At 41.3% G+C, this 21618-nt stretch overlaps 1 protein-coding gene and 1 long non-coding RNA gene across 7 annotated transcripts in view; one reads left to right on the top strand and one right to left on the bottom strand.

The window, feature by feature from the left end:
* Window positions 1-2024: 2024 nt before the first annotated feature.
* MED13L (mediator complex subunit 13L) overlaps window positions 2025-21618 on the bottom strand; it is a 280536-nt gene continuing 260942 nt past the window's right edge. For all 5 annotated transcript variants that reach the window (XM_055550352.1, XM_055550351.1, XM_055550353.1 and 2 more), the window contains 9 exons: window positions 21364-21552; window positions 15988-16211; window positions 15657-15799; window positions 12664-12822; window positions 11697-11873; window positions 10399-10556; window positions 7540-7701; window positions 5793-5905; window positions 2025-4853 (listed from right to left, as the gene is read on the bottom strand). In XM_055550352.1, coding sequence (XP_055406327.1) covers window positions 4721-4853; window positions 5793-5905; window positions 7540-7701; window positions 10399-10556; window positions 11697-11873; window positions 12664-12822; window positions 15657-15799; window positions 15988-16211; window positions 21364-21552 — 1458 coding nt within the window. In that variant the 3' untranslated portion in view covers window positions 2025-4720. The remainder of the gene's footprint in view (window positions 4854-5792; window positions 5906-7539; window positions 7702-10398; window positions 10557-11696; window positions 11874-12663; window positions 12823-15656; window positions 15800-15987; window positions 16212-21363; window positions 21553-21618) is intronic.
* Window positions 5393-10043, top strand: LOC129630073 (uncharacterized). Of its 2 annotated transcripts, none has more exons than XR_008703496.1 (5): window positions 5393-5684; window positions 5781-6052; window positions 6147-6312; window positions 8359-8597; window positions 9916-10043. It is a non-coding gene; the product is annotated as an uncharacterized LOC129630073 (long non-coding RNA). The 2 variants fall into 2 exon arrangements; XR_008703495.1 differs by having other exon boundaries at window positions 6134-6312.

Below are 21618 nucleotides of genomic sequence, written 5' to 3'. Positions count from 1 at the left end.
TGCTTGCCTTAAAAAGAAAAAAGTGAGACTGACCCAGTGTCTGTCTGCATCTGCATCTTCTAGGTAACTAATGTTCACTGAGGAAAATAACCGTAACAGAGAAAAATCAATACTTCAGTCTTGCCAAGCTTTCTTCCTCAACTTTTATTCTTACCTGCTTTATTACTTTGTTCTGACTAGAAGCAGTTAAGTGCCAAAAAAAAAATCTTTTTTTAAAGTTGACCTGAGAATTTCAAGTGAAGTGGTGGGACTTGGTAAATCTGGTTCCAAGCAGAGTTAAGACGCCCAGGGCAACTGTTGCAACCCTGTAATTACCCGACATAACGGAATTTTCTGATGGTGTCTCATTAGGTATTAATGACATGAACTAATTCCTGGTAGAGTGACCTTTCCTTTTTGTCAAGGGGATATAAACAAACTAATCATTTAACACCAAGATAATGTAATACATGAAAATCGCATCTTGTTACTACTGTAGCAAGAGATACATTCAAAAGGGAAAGAAATCTTTATAGAACGGCTGGTGTTGTGTAGATGACAAGGAACAAAATCTGTTTCCAGTATGTCTCACACACTCAGACACCAAGTCTTATGACAGATCTGTCCTTAAGAACTATTGACAAACTGCACTTTTTTATAAAGACTTTTCGTGAGCTCTTTGATACCAGTTGGGAACAAATTCCTGGCCCCAAAACAGGGGCCAGGACATAAAACTATTGGATGGCATGGTTTGGGGGGAATGAACTGGTTTAAGCAGAATCTGAGCAGAGCAAATGCCTGGAGGCAAATGGCTGGAATGGCAGGTCAGACTCACCTACACGGAATCTGCAAAATGAATGAATTTGATAGTTTTTTCTGTCTTAGAGATTTCGCTACTGTTGATGTTGGTATGGCTAATAATGTTATGAAAACAGAGTTCCTAGTATAAATAAAGTCAGCATTCATTGGTTGTTGGATTAAGTGCCATCGGATGTATGAGCACAGAACCCAAGAAAATGAATTGGTTGGAAAAATACCACCTAGTTCTGATTTTTACAGGGACACAGCAACAGTTGGACTGACCCGAATTCACAGAATCTACGACGTGTGCAGTTGTCAGTGCTTTTTGGCCAGGGGCGTGTCCAAGAGGGCTGGGAACTAGGTATAAAGCCGTGGTAACTGGACAGGACAGAGATCAACATTATCTGTTAACCGCAACGGTCTCCCTTTTCTCAGCCTTCCACACTAGTACAACTGTAGTAACAGACACAGCTTTTCCGCTGGTATGGAGCTGCCCTCAACTCAATCGCGGAGGAAATAACTGAGGCTCAACAGTGGCAACAGTTTTATCTATAGGTTCAGAGTTAGAACAGTGTATATTGCCCATGAGCTGGAGGAAGATTAAAGGCAAGGTCTTTCAACTTACTCAGATTTTGACAGTAGGCTCTGCCAAGTCCTGGTGTTAAAACTACTAGCAAGCGCTTCTGCCCCGATGGTGGTTTCTCCTACGGAAAGGATCCAAGGAGAGCACAAGGCAGTGGGGCCATGCAGTCAGTGAGTGTCTTGTTCGTATGTGTGTTGGGGGCACACAACTGTCATCAGCCTGTGTGCTGGGAAAACAGTCGAGTTGGAGCTGCTGTTTCTAAGGAACAACAAAAGGGAACTGGCTGAGCCCATGGAGAGAGAGGAGCAGAAAACAGACTTGTAGTCCAGGACCGACTGCAGCCTTAAGAGCTGGAAGACAGTAGATCACTGTTAGAGCGATCCACTCAAAACAGTGAAGGAAAAACACCAGAGCTCCAATTCCAAAGCTGTGTATGTGTGCTCATTCTAAACCCTGCTCCCTGAGTGCACTTGTATCCTGGAGTATGTGAGAACTGTGACAGCCAGCAGATGTGGTCGGGGCAGTAAAACCTGACGCTGGAAGGTCGAGCCTGGCTCCTGGTCAAGGACTGTTCAATCCATAGTGCGTAACACCTTTTGAATAGGCGTAATCATTTTTATTACAAAAGCAGGATGGAAGGGGGAAAAAAAGCCACTCAATGTTTCAGTAATTCAATAATTTATTCCTCTAAAAAAGTGTGTAAAAGTATATAGCTCTCATTCACAAGGTATATATGAATGACATTTAAAATGGAGGCTTTTTAGTATTGTTTCTTTTATCAAAGTCTTTTAGTGTACTGTACCAGCGCTATACTGTAGTTTTTTTAAATGAACTTCACATATTTTTGTATTCTTTCAAATTGTTTGCTATATATAAAAGAAGCTCACTGCAAAATGCTTGAAGGAAAAAGGAAACAAAAGAAATTCAGAACTTCCCAGAAATGTACAGCTTTTACATTTAAAAAAAGGTTCTGAAATATACATACAAGCATGCTGGACAAACCCACCCCTCTCCCCTCCCCATGTCCCCTCTTTAGTTCAAACCAAGGTAAGAGTTCTGATTTCTGCAGAATTTCCAAAATTAAAAATAAAAAAAAAATAAAATAAGTTCTCACTCTGTAGCAAATCCAGGGCTTGTACATTTCAGATTAATTCAGTAAAAAACTCACAAGTAAAATAATGCATATTTAAGGGAAATATTATACAGACTTTTTCACACAGAAGTACATAATAAGATTTTTTTAAAATCTATTGCCATTCATTTATTTTTGCACAAAAACGTATAAATATGTCACCAGCTTTTTCTTAACTTAAAAAACTTAAATAAAAGACACCAGATGAAAACTACCCTTTGCTGCCTTTTTTTTTTTTTAAGTTTTTGTAGGGGTTTTTTAGTTTTTTGTGTTTTTTTCTTTTTTTGCTGAGAATTGGGTTTCTAGGGAAGAAAAGCCCCTGCATTAAAAACAGCCCATTAAAAAAAAAAATTCAAAGTTCTGATGAATTCTGGGAAAAAAAGCAACCCCAAAGTGGTAAAAGATTACAAATATCTACTTTACAATTTGTCTTCTCACCAAGATAATTTTATACAAGTTTACAATCTTCATCATCTTATGCTCTTCAAAAGGCCTTGAGAATTTTTCCTTTCTGATTAAGAAAAAATAGCACTGCAATATTTTTAAAGTCAATTTTACACTGTACACATTAGATACAAATGGTTTGATATATCAGATTTTTTAACCTATACATTGCGAAAGTCAACCCCTCCCCCTCAATTGGTGGTACAGAGAACAAAATTATCCATTTACAAGTGATTTCTCTGCTTTCACATTCCCACCACACATTTTTTTTTAATGTTTTAAACGTTAGATTATTTCAAGAAAAATACTTTTACAAAATCATCAGTTATTAATTTTTTTTTTTTTTTTTTGTTAATAACCAGAGTATGGAAGTTTCTTGGAAGAACTTTTAAAATCTGCATGATTCTCTCTACAGGTGACTAGAACTCTACAGCCTGACCAGAGTGGCTCACGGGAGGCAAGCCCACACCCACTGCCCTCAGACAGAAACGCACAGCAAGGTAGGGGGTAGAGACGGGGTCTTCAGGACACCGGCTCAGGCCTGGGATGAGGAGTCATAAAATACTTCAGTTAGCCTTAATGCTTTAAAAAGGCATGTTTGTTTGTTTTTAAAAAGTTCCACCACAAAGGCTCAACTTCAAGTACTAATTTAATGGTTATGTTGTAATATTTCTTTGAAATAATATTCCTATGGTCCAGAAAAAATTCACCATATTTATAACTGATGTTATGAATGAACACTTTTGATTGTGATATGTACATGAGTCCCTTTTGATCTAATGAGAGGAGAGACCTGGCTTTCAGTAAGAATTCACTAGAAAATATGTTTCCACTGTGCCTATATAAAACTAACGAAGGTACTTGCCTCCACGGCTCTGGGGGAGCCTACCTGCCTTCTGTGTAAAAACGTCCTTCATGAAACGCTGGCCACTTCCAATAAGGAACATGGCAGAATGTTTACCCAGTTTGTTCTCAACAAAACCTACTGCTGGGTGGTTTGAATATATTATTACTTTGTAGGCATGATCCTCCCCAATTTGTATTCACTCCTTTTCCAGCTTCTAGGACAGAGGTATGTAGTCAAAGAATCCTATGGTGGATCTGAGTTGGGTTTTAGCTACTGTACCTGGTCCTCTCGAATTAAAAAAATAAAAATAAAAGAAAGTCACATGACAGAACAACCTAAAATAAATAAACAAAACGAAGACGTCTCCAGACCGCTTGTATCCACACACAGGTATAAAGTCAACCAAAGCACTCACGCCAGTCTAGATGGGAGCACGAGGGAGACAGAAACCCTATGATGAAATCATGCCCTTGAGCTGGTTCTTATTTTTCAAAAGTCCCAGATTATGGAGTTCAGGTAACCCACAGGCCATACACCAGGAACTGGAGGGTTTCCTCGAGGGCTACACTGCCCATGTTAAACAGAGACTGAAAACACAGACTCTTGTGCAAAAGGACACCGTCTCTTCTATTTCCCTCTTAAAAACCAACAGAAAAACTTCCTGTGGCCCAGTGGTTGGGGCTGCACACACTGTAACACTGGCTGAAAGTCACTGCTCGTGGAAGCTTCCAGGTCCATGAGAGGAGTGTCAGCGAGTCACTCTGGTACTGAACACCGCAGAAATGACATGTGCCTGCTGAGAAGGAATCACAGTGCGGGACTGTGCCGAGTGGTCTCCAAAGGAGGAAGTGGGGTATTTCAGAGTGTCGCAGGTTCCTTGGACTGAGGTTGCAGGGAGGAGGAACTGAGCCAGAGAGAACAAGTGCTTTTCCAATTAGAGTATGTTCATGATGGCATTGTACAACTGAGTGAGCACCACAAAGTGGACGGGAAGGCAGGAGGTACGGTCCTGGGTGGCCGGATTGCACGTGAGCCACGACAGAGCGTTGTACTGCTCCAAAACAAACCTGCCGGAGAGAACACACAGGTCAGGTGCCGGCGGCCGCAGGGGGAAGGCGTGACCTCGTTCTGTAAGCGGTCCCGTGCCCTACAGGCGCTCCTGTCCTGACTCCCCTTCCTTCCAAACCTGCACTGTCCGATATGGCAGCCACCGCCCCTCATCAACTCAGACACGGTATATGCAGAGAACAGACTCGGGGTTTTAGGGACTATTTAAAAAAGCAGAGAAAATAGCTCATGACTATTTTTACATTGATTACCATTCAAATGATACTATTTATATGATCATTATCATATATTTTTATATATTACTAAAATTCCGAAATTTTTCTAGTAGCCATATTAAGATGGTAATTATGTGACTCACTTCTATTGGATGGTGTTGCTCTAGAGGCTCTGGAAGCCAAAATCATGTAGATTAGGTTCTTGCTTTAATTATAATTTTCAAATCATTTAAGAGTTAGGAAACATTAGAAAAAGCTTGCATATCTTCTCAAGGTATATGAAGCATGTTTATAGCTCGCTAAAGTGCAAGAGAATTCTGAGAGGTATTTCCCAACCATGGAATTTGTTTTACTTTATTTATATAATCTATGTCAGGGAGGGTAGAAAATGTGTTCAAAGTCAAGTGCTTTAAGCTTCAGACGTGGTTTTCTACCTCTCCACGCCTAATCTGATCCACTTTCATCACCATGACTGCTCACGTGAGCTGGTGCTCACGCCCAGCTACCGGTGTGACGACGTCTGCTGCCCTGTCTGTCTGTCTTTCTGTCCAAGGCATGCTTTGGACGGATGTGGTTTCTCACTGGCTAATCCGACAGTGCTCCACTGCACAAAAGGTAACATCTCTTCCACAAACACCACATTTTACTCGTTTTTCCAAGGTGTTTTTCATTAAAACATATAATTTCAAACTGTACTGCTATGTTGTCTAGGTCTGAATCTACCTTAAAACATCAGAGGTGGTTTTGGAGTCAAGAGGATGTGGAACCCGCTGAGAATTCCTGGCGGGGAGAAGTTCATCCGTCTGTGCTACAGAAATGTGGTGATGCAGCGAAGCCTGGTAAAAGAACAGAGAATGTTACTGTTCGGGCCTAGTCAACTTGGGAAGGAAGCCCACGTCTGCCAGCAGCAGATACTGTCTAAAGTCCCTTAGGAGTCAGGGCTTCTGTAAGTCCCTGGATTCAAGCTGCTCAGTAACCCCAAGGTGATTCCAAATAACTCCATATCCTAGAATAGAGAGAGGGAAAAAGCTATTTTTGCAAATGCCCTACAAATAATTAAATAGTGTCCCTCTACAGGTTTTAATCTGCAGAGGCCCACCGTCTGGGTGTGGCTGATGGTGTCACTGTGATCCTCTCTCCTGACCTCCGTGCTCCATCACTGGTGTGCTGCCCTTCCAGCGTCACGTCCAGAGGCACGCGCTATCCCACCTGAAGCACCATGCCAGAGCCCTGGGTTCAGCAGGTACCAGCATGTTCTATCTACTATGAAGTTCCCCATCAATCTTTAACATAAGGGTTTTAGCATAGTTTTGCTTTATTAATCTTGAAATATTTAAAGCAGAGGCCACATAAATGCTTGATTCTCCTTCAAAAGGTGACTTATTTTAAATGTTTTCTTTTCCAGCACAACTATGAACCCATAGACTTAGCAGTCTGTTGCCACCACTGTTCACTCTAATGACCAAATGAGTGATCCCATCCCTGGGCAATGGGAACCCCTCCAAGTTGGCTCTTGGTTCTTTGAAAAGACTCGAATAATCTTTGGTAATAACTTCCATGCTTTTAGGCATGAAAAGATGTCTCAGGACATCATGAATTTCTTACTTTAGTCCTGGAATCAGTCATTCCTTAGAGAACTCTTATTCTTTTGAATGGTAAGTGGTGTTGAGAAATCATACATGTGTCAAGAAAGGTGTTTATTGCTACTAAGCTATCATCTCTAAGTCTTTTCAGTAAACAGAGCTTAAAAATGTATATTTCTTTAAGAGAGGAAAAGATAATTCTAACTGATAGTAAAGATTATGGATTTTTAATATAAATTCTTTGATTTCATAATACTGTGTTAAAGACATCAGGAAAAGAAAACTGTTTTGGTTTTAACCATCCAGGTGTATGTGTGTGTATCACGTGGATTCCTCTGTGGTGGGGCTTCTGCATCAGAAGGGGAATGCCACAGTCCTCCCGAAAGAGTATGATATTCAACATCTGCATTTTTGCTAATCTATGGATTTCTTCTAGGTTCTTTCACCCAAAGTGAAGTGAGAGATCTTTTGCTTTTAACTTTAATTTGGAGTAAAAATTTCCAAGAAATATACAGGAAAGGCATGCATAAACATAGGGTTTTTAGCTCACTGCTGCCCTACTCTAAAAAAGAAAGCTGGCCCCCACAAAGGGGAGGAGGAGGACAAGCAGTCATTACTGACCTTCCCCTCCCCAGCGTAACTTCCCTGACAGCAGTAATCCTATACAGAACCACGGGGCGACCTGAGGTCTCCTCCCTGGGGAAATGTCATTCCTCTGTGACATGGTTTTGGGTTCCTCTCCTAAATTCTGCTCTCTGCCTCTAGCTGTAAGTAAAACAGCCTCAGACTTCAAGTAGACACGAGAGAATCAGGGAACAAATTTTGCGTGTTAAGTCATTCATCCCCCCCGCCCCCCACCAAAACTTCAAACATGACACCAAACCAACCTTTAGGAAGAGGGGACACTGGTTCTGAGCCTGGGGACATGATGACCAAAACCACTGGGGGAGATTCTCGGCTTTGGCGGTTGACACAAAATACCCAAGGGCTAGAGGCTGCTGTTTCAGCTCCTCGGGCGCTTCCCTAGAAAGAAGACGCTCACCCTGGCTCTGAAAGACAAAGTCCCAAAGCGTGATCAGCATTTATCACCAAAGAAAGCTTTCTGTAAAATCTTTTCAAAAGAAATCCATATAACTGCCATGCACACTAGTTTCAGGTGTGCCACATGACGGCTCTAATTGTGGGAGATCATCACGTAAGTCTAGTGAACATCCCCATACACAGAGCTGAATGGTTTTTCTTTTGATGAGAACGTTAAAAAAAAAATCTACGCGTAGCAACTATCAAATATACAATATGGTGTTTTTAAATGATTTATTTCTGGCTGTGGAGCACAGGCCGAGCTGTCCCGCGGCACGTCCTCCTGGACCAGGGATGGACTCTGTGCCCCTGTATTGGCAAGCGGATTCTTAACCACTGGACCACCAGGGAAGTCCCTACAATATGGTATTAACTCTGCATTATTACATCTGCAGACACTTCTTGTGTAACTGGAAGTTCGTCCTCTGACACCGTCACCCAGGTTTCACCAGTTCACGGTGCGCACTGTAGTGACTAAGCTGGCAGCACCTCCCAGAGATGAACTGATGGGGAGAGGGCAGCAGGGGAGGCAGTGCCTGCCGCACGCGGACATCTGGTGAGGTACATACATAAAACTAACATCAGCCAAGTAAACAGACTTATTTTCTCTGCTTCCTTTTCTGCAGAACATAAAATCTGCTCCGTGGCATTATTAGATAATAAACTAAAAATGGAAGGAGTGGACTCTGACAGCTGAAGGCGCCGCACCACCACACCCATCTGTTCTTTCCCCTGCAGTCACCCAAAAACACACGCCTGACTGTCCACTGTCAACAGGTCGTAACAACTCAAGGGTCTCTGACCTGCCAGCAGTGGGAGGTCTGCTCCTGAAGAAGTCTTGTTTCAATTTACAGCAATCCCAGGAGTAAGAGATTTTTGTGAGAGCCTTACTGGGCGTTTTTGTTTTTGTTTTTTTGTAATTGACATTTTCCTCATCTTTGACTCTCTTAGCTAGCTTCAAGAGTTGAAAATGTACCTTTTATGCAAGCAATGATAAGTAATTCATTTGTTCTCAAAAGCCTTCTGTTTCAAAGAAAAAGAAAAAACCCTCAACTACTACCCCAAGTTGTAGCAATTCTGAGTTACTTAAGAAAAACTAACTGCAACTTTGAATGCTTTCTCCTGTTGTAGCCTCTTAACTGAATATCAAAGAAGGGTTAATGGTTCAGAAGGAGGAAATGCTGAAAGCCCGTCCGAGTTACCTAGCTGCAGGCGTTCAGGAGTGGAAAAGGCCACCTGACCAGCTTCAGCACAGAACTGTTTGAAGTGTGACATTCAATGGCTTGAGGCACCAACCAAGGGAGAAAAGACAGCACACCTCTGCTTCTCACAAAACTAACATTATACTTCAGTTACCAATTCTTTGTTAATGGACAGGCTGAATTACAACAACCAGTACTGGTAGATAGTTGCTAGTATTTCCATTTCACAGTTAAGGTAACTATGGCTGAGAAAAGTAGAGTAAACTTGTCTAAGGTCGCACAAGCTAGTGAGCTGTAACTCAGAGCAGTGTTTATCAACCTCCAGGGCACACACTCCTAGCTGCAGTGCTACCGGCCTCGAGAATCACAGTTATCCTAATTAAAACCACTCAATGTAAAAGTTGTGTTCTTGGTCCCCATCACAACAATCTCCAGTGAACCAATAAATTGTCATTAACTGGCAAATGCTTGAGGAGGAAGTCAAGACACTTACAATCTCTTCCTCCAGAAGGGAAAATTAGGGGGCAGGCAGTAACATGAAGGCAGACTACTGAGTTGCCGTTCCTTGGTCTCATCTGCTCTGTAACTAAAGTTTTCCATCTTCTCTTCTCTTGATTGTCCTTCAGTGAACTCAGGGCTGGCAATAAAAGTCCCACCTGACAGAAACCTAAGTCCTTTAAGAACATCTTTGTGTCTAAATGAGGGTAAACAGATTGCTTTTACTTGTCCAGTTTGAGGTATTGGACAGCTATTTTTCTGTGTCCAACCCCTCAGTCTCTTAGTATTTTAAGTATAAGACCAGGATAAGGCATGCATCACCTAGCTTTATGGCAGAACCTTTAATGCTTCAATCTTCTGCTAGTTAACCTCTAATATCCCTAGGATATTTAAAGATGAAACTAGTTGTAAGCTCTGTTTTGTCCCTTAATACTCTGGCATTAACGTGGACACGTCTCCTGTGGGCTCTTCCCATTCCTGCAGGCTGGCTACACAGGAGGTCGGACTGCCTAAAAAAGGTGGCAAAACACAGACCAAGACAAGGGAGGCCTCTTTCCGAATAACCATCAACAGTGTGTCCTTCAGTTAACACCGTTATTCTGCATGTTGAATAAGCAGGATTATTGAACTAGTCTCTGAAAAGCTGCTGTTTTGGCAAAAATATTACAATTAACTGGGAAACGGCAAGCAACCAAAATTAATTTTTGCTCAGAAAACAATTGCATAAAACTCTGACAGCTGTAATGGACTATTCTTCTGATTAAACACAGTCATCAGGAATGGTAATACATTTCTTTAGAATTCCTGCCTTTGCTCAAAATGAAACAACAGAGCCACACTGACTTCACTTGTATCAGGACCACCGGGAGGAAAGGCGGATGTGGTAACAGAGGTCAGCACCTCTAGGGGCCTTCCCTCAAGGCTGCGGTGGGTTTAAACGTGCCAAGTTTCCCAAGTCATGCTTACCCGACTGTGCTGAAAGTGAGAGCCCACGCCGATTCCAGAAGGAGAGCCTGGGGAGGGGACTGGGGAGGAGTTGGGAGAGGAATGGAGATTCCCAGTCATTAATATGCCAATATCATTGTCCATATCATCTGGGAATGGAAGGTCAACAAACATGTCATCTAGAGGGGAGAGAGAAAAACACAAAAATTAAAAAGCTCATCCACAGCCCCGACTTAAAGCAAAACACAGTTTGTTGGCCTAGGGCTGTTCTAGGTATGTATCATTAACCACTTAGACTTAATGTGTGCCCTTTGGGTTCAAGGTGCTGCAAATAAGCCTTTCATTGTGTCCTGTCTCTAGTGATCTCCTAGTGTGAAGTATGCACAGAATGGAGAAATAACATAAAACTCCAGCCTCCAAAGGCACATAAAAGATGGCAAAACAGCTAAAGAAGCAATTTAATTATTAAACAAAATTAAAACTGACGCCATCCAAGAAAACAGCACACTCCATCTATATATCCAATTAGCATCTAAAAACACTTAAGGCTGAATTAATGCATGCTAATAGGTGTGAACTTGGCCTGAAACTGGAGGCCTCTTACACCAGCAGATCAAAGCACACTGATTTCCCTACGAAATCCTCTCCTATATCATAGAAGTAAGGCACACACACAGTAGAGAACCTGGAAAGTATAAAATGGGAAGCCTAGTCACCAAGAACAGTTCCGCTGGTTCTGTTTCTGTATTATGACACCACGATCATGCTACACATCTTACCTGTGTGCATACATGCAGGGTGATAGCCTTTTACCCTCCCCATTTAACGGGAGGAAATGCTGTGAAAAATTCCTCAAAAAACACTGTAAATGGCTGTGTAATATTGAGCATTTTACAGTTTTTTTAACAAATGCTTTAAGATATTCAAACCAAGAATATCTATTAAGAATCATTAACTAAGGAGTTGTTTCAGAGCGAATTAGATGCTATCTGACTACTGCCCAGTAGTCTTCACCCATTTCAAACCAGCTAAGAAATATTCATTGAAAAAGTGACATCACAGCACACAATCAGATACTTTCTGCCTTTCATTTAATGAAAAACAGGAGAAAGTGAACTACCCAAGAGAGGAAAGTGTTTATATGGCCTTGGCAATAGTATAAATGAAATCCTCAAGACCGAAAAGATTCTTAGCCCTTCAGTTCCCTCATGCTCTATAAGCTGTTCATTACAACACAGAAGAACCCGCCGCAGTGCAGTGACTCCTTGCTATAGCACGGCATTTTGGTGAAGGAGTCGAGCTGCACTGTGCCCACTCACCATTGTTGGGGCTAAACCCATCTTCATTGGGATAGTTGGCTGGAGCCACCTGGATGGTTGACGATGTTGGGAACACCAAGATGTGTGTACAGGAAGCATCTTGAGGGGTGTTAAGCTGAGATGACTGCATGTTCAGTGCAGTACTTCGACCAAAAACAGAGCCCATTGTGACAGCATCTTAAAAGGCAGGGAAAAGGTATTCATTCCTTTTGTGTAGCAGTGAACAACTCCAGAAATACATTTTAAGAGGACCTGAGCTGGACTGATATGAGTCTGACACAAGTGCTATGATGGACACACATTTAAAGTTGAGCCCATTTGTTTAAATATTTTCAAGAAACTGACTCAGAGCATTTACCCATAGCCCAAGCCAGATTTCACATTAGGAAAGTTAAGATAAAATTGGACTGAGCCAACCAAGTATGATTTAATTAAATAAGTATTTCTAAAAATAAAACCTTCTATACTCCTGTGATTGCTAATAATTTATAAAGGACTGTTCTCCCAACAGCGCAATTCTGTAGAAATGATACCATTCAACTAAAAATTGTTAAAATGCATATTTATTGAATGCACACTATATGCTAGATTCTTTACTAAATCTTTACTCACCTCATTCAATCATCAAAGCCAACATCATGAGGTAAGAACTACTACCCCATGTCATAAGGAGGACAGAGCACAAAGAAATGATGTAACCTGCCCAAAAGGCCGGGGTCAGGCAAATAATTCGCCATGACTCTAAGAGCTCTCGATCACACTCAGGACTCAGGCTCTCTCCCAAGTGATGGTTAACAGATAATAAAGTCACAAACCACTCCCTTGGAAGAGACCAAACGGTTTCCACTTTTGAGCCTTGAGTACAATTGTTTTTCATAAAGATACAATCTATATTTGTGTGTGAACTTCAGAATAAATGGACTGAAGTACTCTGATACCTAATTAAGAAAACTGACAAGAGAGTTACCTGGCATCACTACAAAGGAGCCCTGGGGCTCCATGGCAACCAGGCAGGCACTAAGGATAGAAGGCGAGTCTGCGGCAGAGATTCCACACATCCGGCACACGTCCTTGAGCCGTTTACTGATTGTCTGTAGTGAACATTCTCCGAGGAGGATACTCCAATCTGGAATCAAATACCACAGTCTCACACAGTCTTTGAAATGCATACTGATGTGAGCTTTGAGTGTTTTACCAGTTCTGCCTGATAATTGAATTTCCAGGATTGGGCCCTAAAGGGAATATGTCTTTATACAGGTTCCCCTCCTTGCTACAAAGAAAATGTTACTTGACCTCGATTACACTTCATTAACAAGGGAACAAAGGCCTACCATTATGGAGGCTGAGGTCACGTGGGGGCCCAGCACAGACGCAGGCAGATGTGCACATACTTTCTGTTGGGGATACCAGTCTATTCTGCCCTTTCTCCTTCTCCAGGCCTGGTTCTTTCACACCCTCATGGATACTTTTCCTCAGAAGAGAGCACAGCTGGGGGCGAACCTCAGTTTGGTTTACTGCTCTAGGTTGGTGGTTTCATCAAAGGTGAGCAGCAGAAGGAACCAAGGGGACCCTTTCCTGGCATGCCCCGAACAGCTGGTAAGCAATGGGTGCAAGTAACATGCTCCAGATAACGCCACATTAGCTGTTCAGATTAAAAAGGTGGCACAAATTTTCTATTGTTTGTTTCTTGCCCCCAAACAAAGGCAGGATATCTCATCACAGAACTGTGGAGGGTGATGTTACTCTGGGAATTGAAGAGCACTTGGCCCTCCCTTTATTCTGACCCTGGACACACAGGAGCCCATCAGTGTGACGTGAGTGCAGCTGTACACTGTCACACCCCAGAGGCAACACCACTCCACCTCTCCACTGCCACATGCTGCTCTCCCTTAAAAAGTTTAAAAAACCCCAAAACATTCACGAAAATTTCATACTCCCAATGAACAGTGAACAGAAGTGGCTGAAATAAAAAGGGTCAAGGAACATGGAGGAGGTTGTATGTTGAAAAAACCACAGAAAAACCCAAGAGATGTGAATTCAGTATTTAAAAACCAAATAAGAAAGAAAAGCCAGTATGATTCTTTTTATCACAAACACCGTGGTGATAAAGAACAGAGATTCACAAAACTGAAATCTGTGGACCCGTATCTGCTACTGCTCCACAGAAATGCAAAGTGGTGCAGAGCTCGGTTCCCCAAAGGAAGAAACTCGTGTCCTGGACACTAGGCTGTTTCCTGTGTTTACTCCTTGAAGGTACATTTTCTCTCAGTCTTTTGATGGAGCTCTTGGTCATACTTGTGTCCCTTCTAAAAAATCATACAAGGGAGGGCAACAGCTCTAATAATTCTCCAAAACACCAGATAACTAGACTACTAGGCTATACTTTCATCCCCTCTACTTCTTTTCTATTATATTCTAACTTTTCCCAAGGGTTAAGAGTAGCTTAAAGCCTTTAAGAAGTAAGATTGACTAAAAGGTATACTATGAGAGAAGATAGGAATTCTGACATAAATGAAATGATGAATCCCCTAATGAATTAGACCTCCAGGCTACTGATACATTCATTATAAGTATAATATTCTTTTAAAAATGAAAAGTGATATTTTTCTCTTGGCCTAGAGTATGATTTAATAATAATAATAAAAAACTCTGTATAAGAAGATTCCTAAACAAACACTTAATACATATTATATATTTGTATAAACTGCTGTTAAACCCTAATAATTAACCCCTCTGGGCACTTGATACAAGACGAGTTATCTCCATATCAGGGGGTTTATTTCAGGGTTTCCCCAAATACCTGATATAAATTTCACGTAAAGAAATACTATGCACACTCCAATACAAGGGTCCGCAAGGCCAGGTCGTGCCCACCACCTGATGTCAGCAAGGTCTCTGGGAACACAGCCATGCCCACTCAAGGGGGTACTGTCTGGCTATTCTGACAGTACAATAGAACAGCTGGGTTGCTCAACAGTGACCAGCTAGCCTGCCCGGTCCAAAATATTTACTATCTGCCCCTTTACAAAGAAAGTTTGCCAACTCTGCCCTAATATACACATGAAACATGAAAACTACCAGGCTAATTTGTGACACATGCTTGCTTTTGCACACACCTTAGAAAAAATTCACATCTATATGCGTATACTGGACTTTTTATAGATATGCCATTGATAGGCCTTAAAAAAAGATAATCTAGGCCTGTTCAAATAAAACTCTACAAGTAGCTCCACGAGGATAATCAATGAGCTGGGCTCAATGTCAGGCAAGGCAGCTGCCAGTGGTCAGTGGTGTTACACGGCACTTATTTTTATTCCTTTGTTGTATTTCTTATATTCCTTATAAGTTGGGGGATTCAACTTTAAAAAAAAAAAAAACAAACAAAAAAAAACACCTGTTCTCTTAAATTTCCAGACCACAGACTATCAGACAGTGGTGATGTTTTATAAAGACGGTTCAAATTTGCAACTACTTGTCCTTGTCAACAAGGATTATCTTGTTATCACGCCACTGAAACAATACAATCTCCTCACCATCAACCATCAAAAACAAACAAGCAAATGCAAGTAAAGGCTGTATATGACGTTTACTATCATCCATAATCTGATATAAAATTTTCCAGGTAAAACTGACTTGTTTAAAAAAAAAAAAACAAAAACCACTTGTTCTTCTCACTGACTCAATACACAAATGTTAGAAATTCTAATTTAGTGTCACTTTTATAGATTAATATAAAGAATTATTTTTCTGCTAGGTTCAATATTTAAAATTTTCTTTGTAAATGATTCTGTTGCTAATAAAAAGTCTAAAAATCACAAGTTTACCCCGTACATTTAAAAGAATCAGAAAATATAACCTGCTCTATCTACTCTTACTCCCAACTTTACTGTTTCCTCCCTCAGCTTAGTTAATGATGTTAGCTCAGCCCTCTTCCTCTCCTTTGCTTCAGGAATTTCTCACCTTTGAGTTCCCCGTGGCCTAGACGCCCGAGTCGCCCGATCACAACTCTCCAGGGCAGAGATGTCATCTGGACAATACCGACGCACCATTCCCACAACTTCTGTAATCCGATCTTACGTGCAGATACTTTACTCCTCCGTGACCTCAAATAAATGGAAAAGGGTCCCCAAATGAGTCACAGCTATTACTCAGTATGACAAAACCAAGAAAATTCCAAAGAACCCACCCACATGGTACCCACTGCATTTAGGTGGGAGAGTTAGAAATATCCATTAGCTGAGAAAAGGCACAGTGTCAGTTTCCATGCACCATGAACACCAAGGCTCCTCACCTGTTTGGTAAAGCAATATTTACAACACAAGTTTCTAATAATTCTCCATGGAGATCAGTGCAGGAAGCCAAAAGCCAGCGCTGGTCGTGAGACAGACAATAGCCCACAAAGAGCACGTTGTATTTCTGGCTCGCTTCACCGAGTGTCTCTCCCGGCTCTGTCTGCTTGTCTTTGATTGGGGCCAATATAAAAGGAGGGGAGTAAAGCTGGATCGGGCTGGGCCGCTGAAATAAGAATCAAAATCAGAATCAGTAACAACACAGAGCAACTCAATTCGGTGTTCACAACAAACCCCATATAGCACTGAGGGAAACCAACAGGGAGAAATGACAACAGACTGCACCCCGACTAGTCCTATAAATAAATAATGATACAAAAAGACTGTATAAGTCACATGAGCTAGGGAACTCAAGCCAGTATTTCTTTATGAAAATAAATAATTGGCCCAACTTAGTCATTAGGAAAGTCATTAGGAAAGTCATTAGGATTAAAACTACTATATACCCACCAGAATGTCTGAAATGCAAAAGACAGACAACATCAAGTACTCATGAGAACAGGGTGACTAGAACTCTCTCTCACTGCTGGTATATGATGTGCTTTGGGAAAGTATTGACAACAGCCTTAAAAGCGGAACAAACATGTACCCTCTGATCCCCACCCCACAAATGCACATATATGCTGACAAAGGACAGGTATAAGCATGTTCATAACAGTATCCATTTTAATAGCTCAGAAAAAGGCACACAAAACTAACAAGCCATGTGGGATGTGTTACTTCTACCTTCTGATCAGCAAGATGTTTGTGGAAGCAGGAAAAAAGAATTCCAAAAAGAAATGGAGCAACCAGAAAAAAGATGAGTTAATGTTTGCAAATGCAGAAGAAGAATTTTTCTACGAGAAGACAATCCTGAAATTCAACTACTCGGTGCAGGAGGAGAGTGACACGTGTCTGGGAGGCCGATGGTCCTTTGATGATGTACCAATGAAGCCCCTGCAAACTGTGATGTTAATTCCAAGCAACAAAATGAATGAAATTATGGAAAAACTGAAAGAACATCTGTCTGTCTAACCCATCTCCCATGGACCATGGTGGGCTTGCTTCTGTTCAATTACCAGAAGACTTGGTGGAGGCTTACTTAAAAACTCATGATTTTATTCAGATGAAGGTCCTCTTAGAAAAAGTAGGGTTCTGTCACCCGTGTCTGTGACACATTTACAAAATATCTTTGCTTTTTAAAATTTTGGTCAAGTTAAGAATGGCTGCTTAAAAACTTTTCTAGTAATAAGAAAAATATGGAGTAGTAATTTAAAGAACTCAATAAAAACTTCTACTTTTAGTTTTTAAATTAAAAAAAAAAAAAAAAAAAGCTCAGAAGAGAAAACAACCTAAATAACCATCAATAGTAACATGGATGCTAAGCTGTGATAAAATTACACAAGCAGGGCATTAAATGCCAAGAGAATGAAAAAACCATCACAGGCGACAAAATGGGTAATTCTCAGCACTGAATCAAAGTCACACAAAAGACTGTAAATTATAATTCCATTTATATAAAAGCCAAAAAATGGGCAAAATTACACTGTTACAAGTCAAAATAGTGATTACCACTGGAGTGACTAGAAGGGATGTTAGAGATGGATGCTTGTTATGCTTTATTTCTGGCTCTTAGTTACATAATATTTTTACTTATAGAAATTCAGTAAGCAGTACACTTATTGACTATGCCAAAGCCTTTGACTGTGTGGATCACAATAAACTGTGGAAAATTCTGAAAGAGATGGGAATACCAGACCACCTGACCTGCCTCTTGAGAAACCTGTATGCAGGTCAGGAAGCAACAGTTAGAACTGGACATGGAACAACAGACTGGTTCCAAATAGGAAAAGGAGTACGTCAAGGCTGTATATTGTCACCCTGCTTATTTAACTTATATGCAGAGTACATCATGAGAAACGCTGGGCTGGAGGAAGCACAAGCTGGAATCAAGATTGCCGGGAGAAATATCAATCACCTCAGATATGCAGATGACAGCACCCTTATGGCAGAAAGTGAAGAAGAACTAAAGAGCCTCTTGATGAAAGTGAAAGAGGAGAGTGAAAAAGTGGGCTTAAAGCTCAACATTCAGAAAACAAAGATCATGGCATCCGGTTCCATCACTTCATGGCAAATGGATGGGGAAACAGTGACTGACTTTATTTTTCTGGGCTCCAAAATCACTGCAGATGGTGATTACACTGATGAAATTAAAAGACGCTTGCTCCTTGGCAGGAAAGTTATGACCAACCTAGATAGCATATTAAAAAGCAGAGACATTACTTTGTCCAGAAAGGTCCGTCTAGTCAAGGCTATGGTTTTTCCAGTGGTCATGTATGGATGTGAGAGTTGGACTGTGAAAAAAGCTGAGCACCTAAGAATTGATGCTTTTGAACTGTGGTGTTGGAGAAGACTCTTGAGAGTCCCTTGGACTGCAAGGAGATCCAACCAGTCCATTCTGAAGGAGATCAGCCCTGGGATTTCTTAGGAAGGACTGATGCTAAAGCTGAAACTCCAGTACTTTGGGCACCTCATGCAAAGAGTTGACTCATTGGAAAAGACTCTGATGCTGGGAGGGATTGGGGGCAGGAGGAGAAGGGGACGACAGAGGATGAGATGGCTGGATGGCATCACCGACTCGATGGACGTGGGTTTGGGTGAACTCCGGGAGTTTGTGATGGACGGAGGCCTGGCGTGCTGCGGTTCATGGGGTCGCAGAGAGTCGGACACGACTGAGCGACTGAACTGAACACTTAAGACTGGGCACTTTTCAGTATGTATATTATACTTTACTATGTGTATGTGTGTGCAGTTTAAGAAATCAAAGCATTAGCTGTTACCGAAGACAAATATTTTAGATAGACTGTGGTGAAATTTAACCTTTTTGTTTACAGCTATTACATACATATCGGTATTTAGTAGACTACAGCAGGGGTCAGCAAACTTCTGTAAAGGACTGGACAGCAAACACTTTAGGCCTTGCAAGTCTCTTTCACATAATCCTCTCTTTGTAAAACTGTAACCATCACTCCCATCTGACTGCTCATACACATGCAGGCTGCAGGCTGGGTTTAGCCCACAGTCAGAGCTGCCAGCCCATGAACTACAGCATAATAAACAGTAATAATGCAATTACAGAATTTTGAAGTTAAAGGAGACTTTAGAGATAATTTAACCGAATTCCTTTATTTCAGGGATACAAAGATATTCAACAATTTGTTCAAGTTTTAAACCTAACCTTATCACTGATCCATTCACTCTCCACAGACCTGGAAATTTCACACCAGAAAAACCAAAAACACATAGCCACATAAAAACTCATACACAACTATTTAGAGCAGCATTAGTCAAGGAAATGGCAACCCACTCCAGTGTTCTTGCCTGGAGAATCCCAGGGACGGGGGAGCCTGGTGGGCTGCCGTCTATGGAGTTGCACAGAGTCGGACACGACTGAAGCGACTTAGCAGTAGCAGTCACAACAGCCAGAAAGTGGAAAAGTCCACACGTCCATCCACTAATGGGATAAACAAGTTGTGGTCCATCCATATAATGGAGCATTATTTAGCCAAAGAAGAAGTGCCATATGTGCTATGACATGGAGGAACCTTGAAAACATGATGTTAAGTGCAAGAAGCCAGACATAAAAACTTACATGTGGGATGATTTCATTTATATAAAACACCCAGAACAGGCAACCCTACAGAGACAGCAAGTGGGATCGTGGCTCCAGGAGCTTGCATAAGGCTGTGCCACTGCAGAAACTGCGAATCCCTGGAAGCAGAGGACTGGCATCTCGCTCACCGCTGCATAGTCGACACCTAACACAGAGTCTGGCAGCAGACACTCAGCTCCAGCCACGGAGTGAAAGTGAAATTCTACCCGCAGACTGAGGGAGAGGCCACGCCTAGCGGTGAGCCAGGACCCTCACGCAAGGGAAGACTCAGAGACCTCAGCAAGTATTCATGATGTTTGGTTCTTAGGTTTTTAATTAAGTCAAACAATTGATTTCTCTCTTCCTGTTCCAAAGCAAAAGGAAAGCATATTTTTGCAATTTATTTTCATCTGAGCCTTACTTTGTCTCATGAACTCTCACGGTGTTCTGCCAGTACGTTATATAATCTTTTAAAACATTACATAATGCCTTGGGATATCTTAATATAGGTAGTCAGCCTTTACTCACTTCTATGAAAATGCAGACTGCTATTAGCTGTCACTTGAAATTGTGGTAGCTTCTTATGAAAGCATAAGGAATGACTGCATCTGAATTGTACAATAACCACAAGAGGTAAAGAACTAAAAGATTTAAAATGTATACAGAAAGGACAAACTCTTGATTTCCAGACACAAATAAGAAGTAGAAACGGATTTATTACAATTCTAGAAAAAGCTAGTAGAGAAAATAGATGACTTGCTCACCAAAGTAAAAAAAAAACACAAACTCAACAAACTAACCTAGAATTGCCAAAGACAGAACTTTTCTATAACCCCAGAGTTGGATGTAAGCTGTCAGCTAAGCAGTTCCTTTCCCTGGGACCAAGCTGACTTGAACCAGGTTACAACAAATGCGGTATTAAGTAGTACATCATTTTTTTTTTTTAGTTTTCCAGAAAAACATTACCGACTAAAACTAGCTATTTTGGGTATCAAGTTCTCTAACAGTAAAGCATTGTTTGCTGGCTCTTATTAATGGCTAATTTTTCATGCAAAAGTTGTGGAATTGATTTTTGAAGGCTTTGAAAGTCCTCAACACTGCCCTGTACATCTATCTTCAGGAAAAGACGATTTAGTAAAACAAGAGCAGTATACAACTCTTGTTTAAAGCACGTTTGCCTTGGTGTTTTGGAGGTACACATTTGTGGAAGATAGGGTTAGGAAGATGGAGAGAAAACACATTCATCCACACACACAAGCACAGAGACCAGGGAAAGAGAAAGCATCAGAAGGAGAGGGGTCCGTGTGGAGTGAACACACACAACAGCTGCTCCAGGAGGAAAGAGCTGGGGGAGGTGGAGGTAGAGAGTGATTCGAGACACAGATCAGCTTCCAAAACTAATGAGCAAAATAAACATAGGAAAGCTGAACATTAGTAAGTAAAGTAAAAAGGATAAGCGTATTGTTGCCTTAGGTGTTACATCAAGAAAAAAGCAGGAGTTTGCTTGCCTCCTTTCTCAAAAAATTATACAAGTTCAGAGAAGTTATCTCCTCTATTTCAACTTAAGGATTAGAGAAATCTACCACTCTTATATAAAGGGAGAAGACAGAACAAGCAAGTAATTCTCCTGGCTTGCATCTTTAGTATAAAAGCAGTCTTTGCCAATTTCTGCCCTGCTGCTGCCTACCTCCGGGTTCTTGAGAGTCATCTCAATGCTGGCGGCAGGCCCGAATCCTGTGAGGGATTTAATGTGGATCTGTGTAGGCAGAGGTCGCCTGCACTGGCAGTACACTGAAAATGCCATGGACTTCAAGTATTGAATGTAGAAAACTTGCTCATCCTTCATTGTCTGCAGCATGTACTGGCAAGGCACAATCTACAGACACAAATACAAACAAGACTGGAAACAGATCTAACATGCTAACAGGCAGCTGGAAAATGA

This window comes from Bubalus kerabau, chromosome 16, assembly GCF_029407905.1.
Source record: "Bubalus kerabau isolate K-KA32 ecotype Philippines breed swamp buffalo chromosome 16, PCC_UOA_SB_1v2, whole genome shotgun sequence".
NCBI lineage: Eukaryota > Metazoa > Chordata > Mammalia > Artiodactyla > Bovidae > Bubalus > Bubalus kerabau.
Note: the sequence above shows the minus strand (reverse complement) of the source record. Positions and strands in the feature narration are given on the sequence as shown.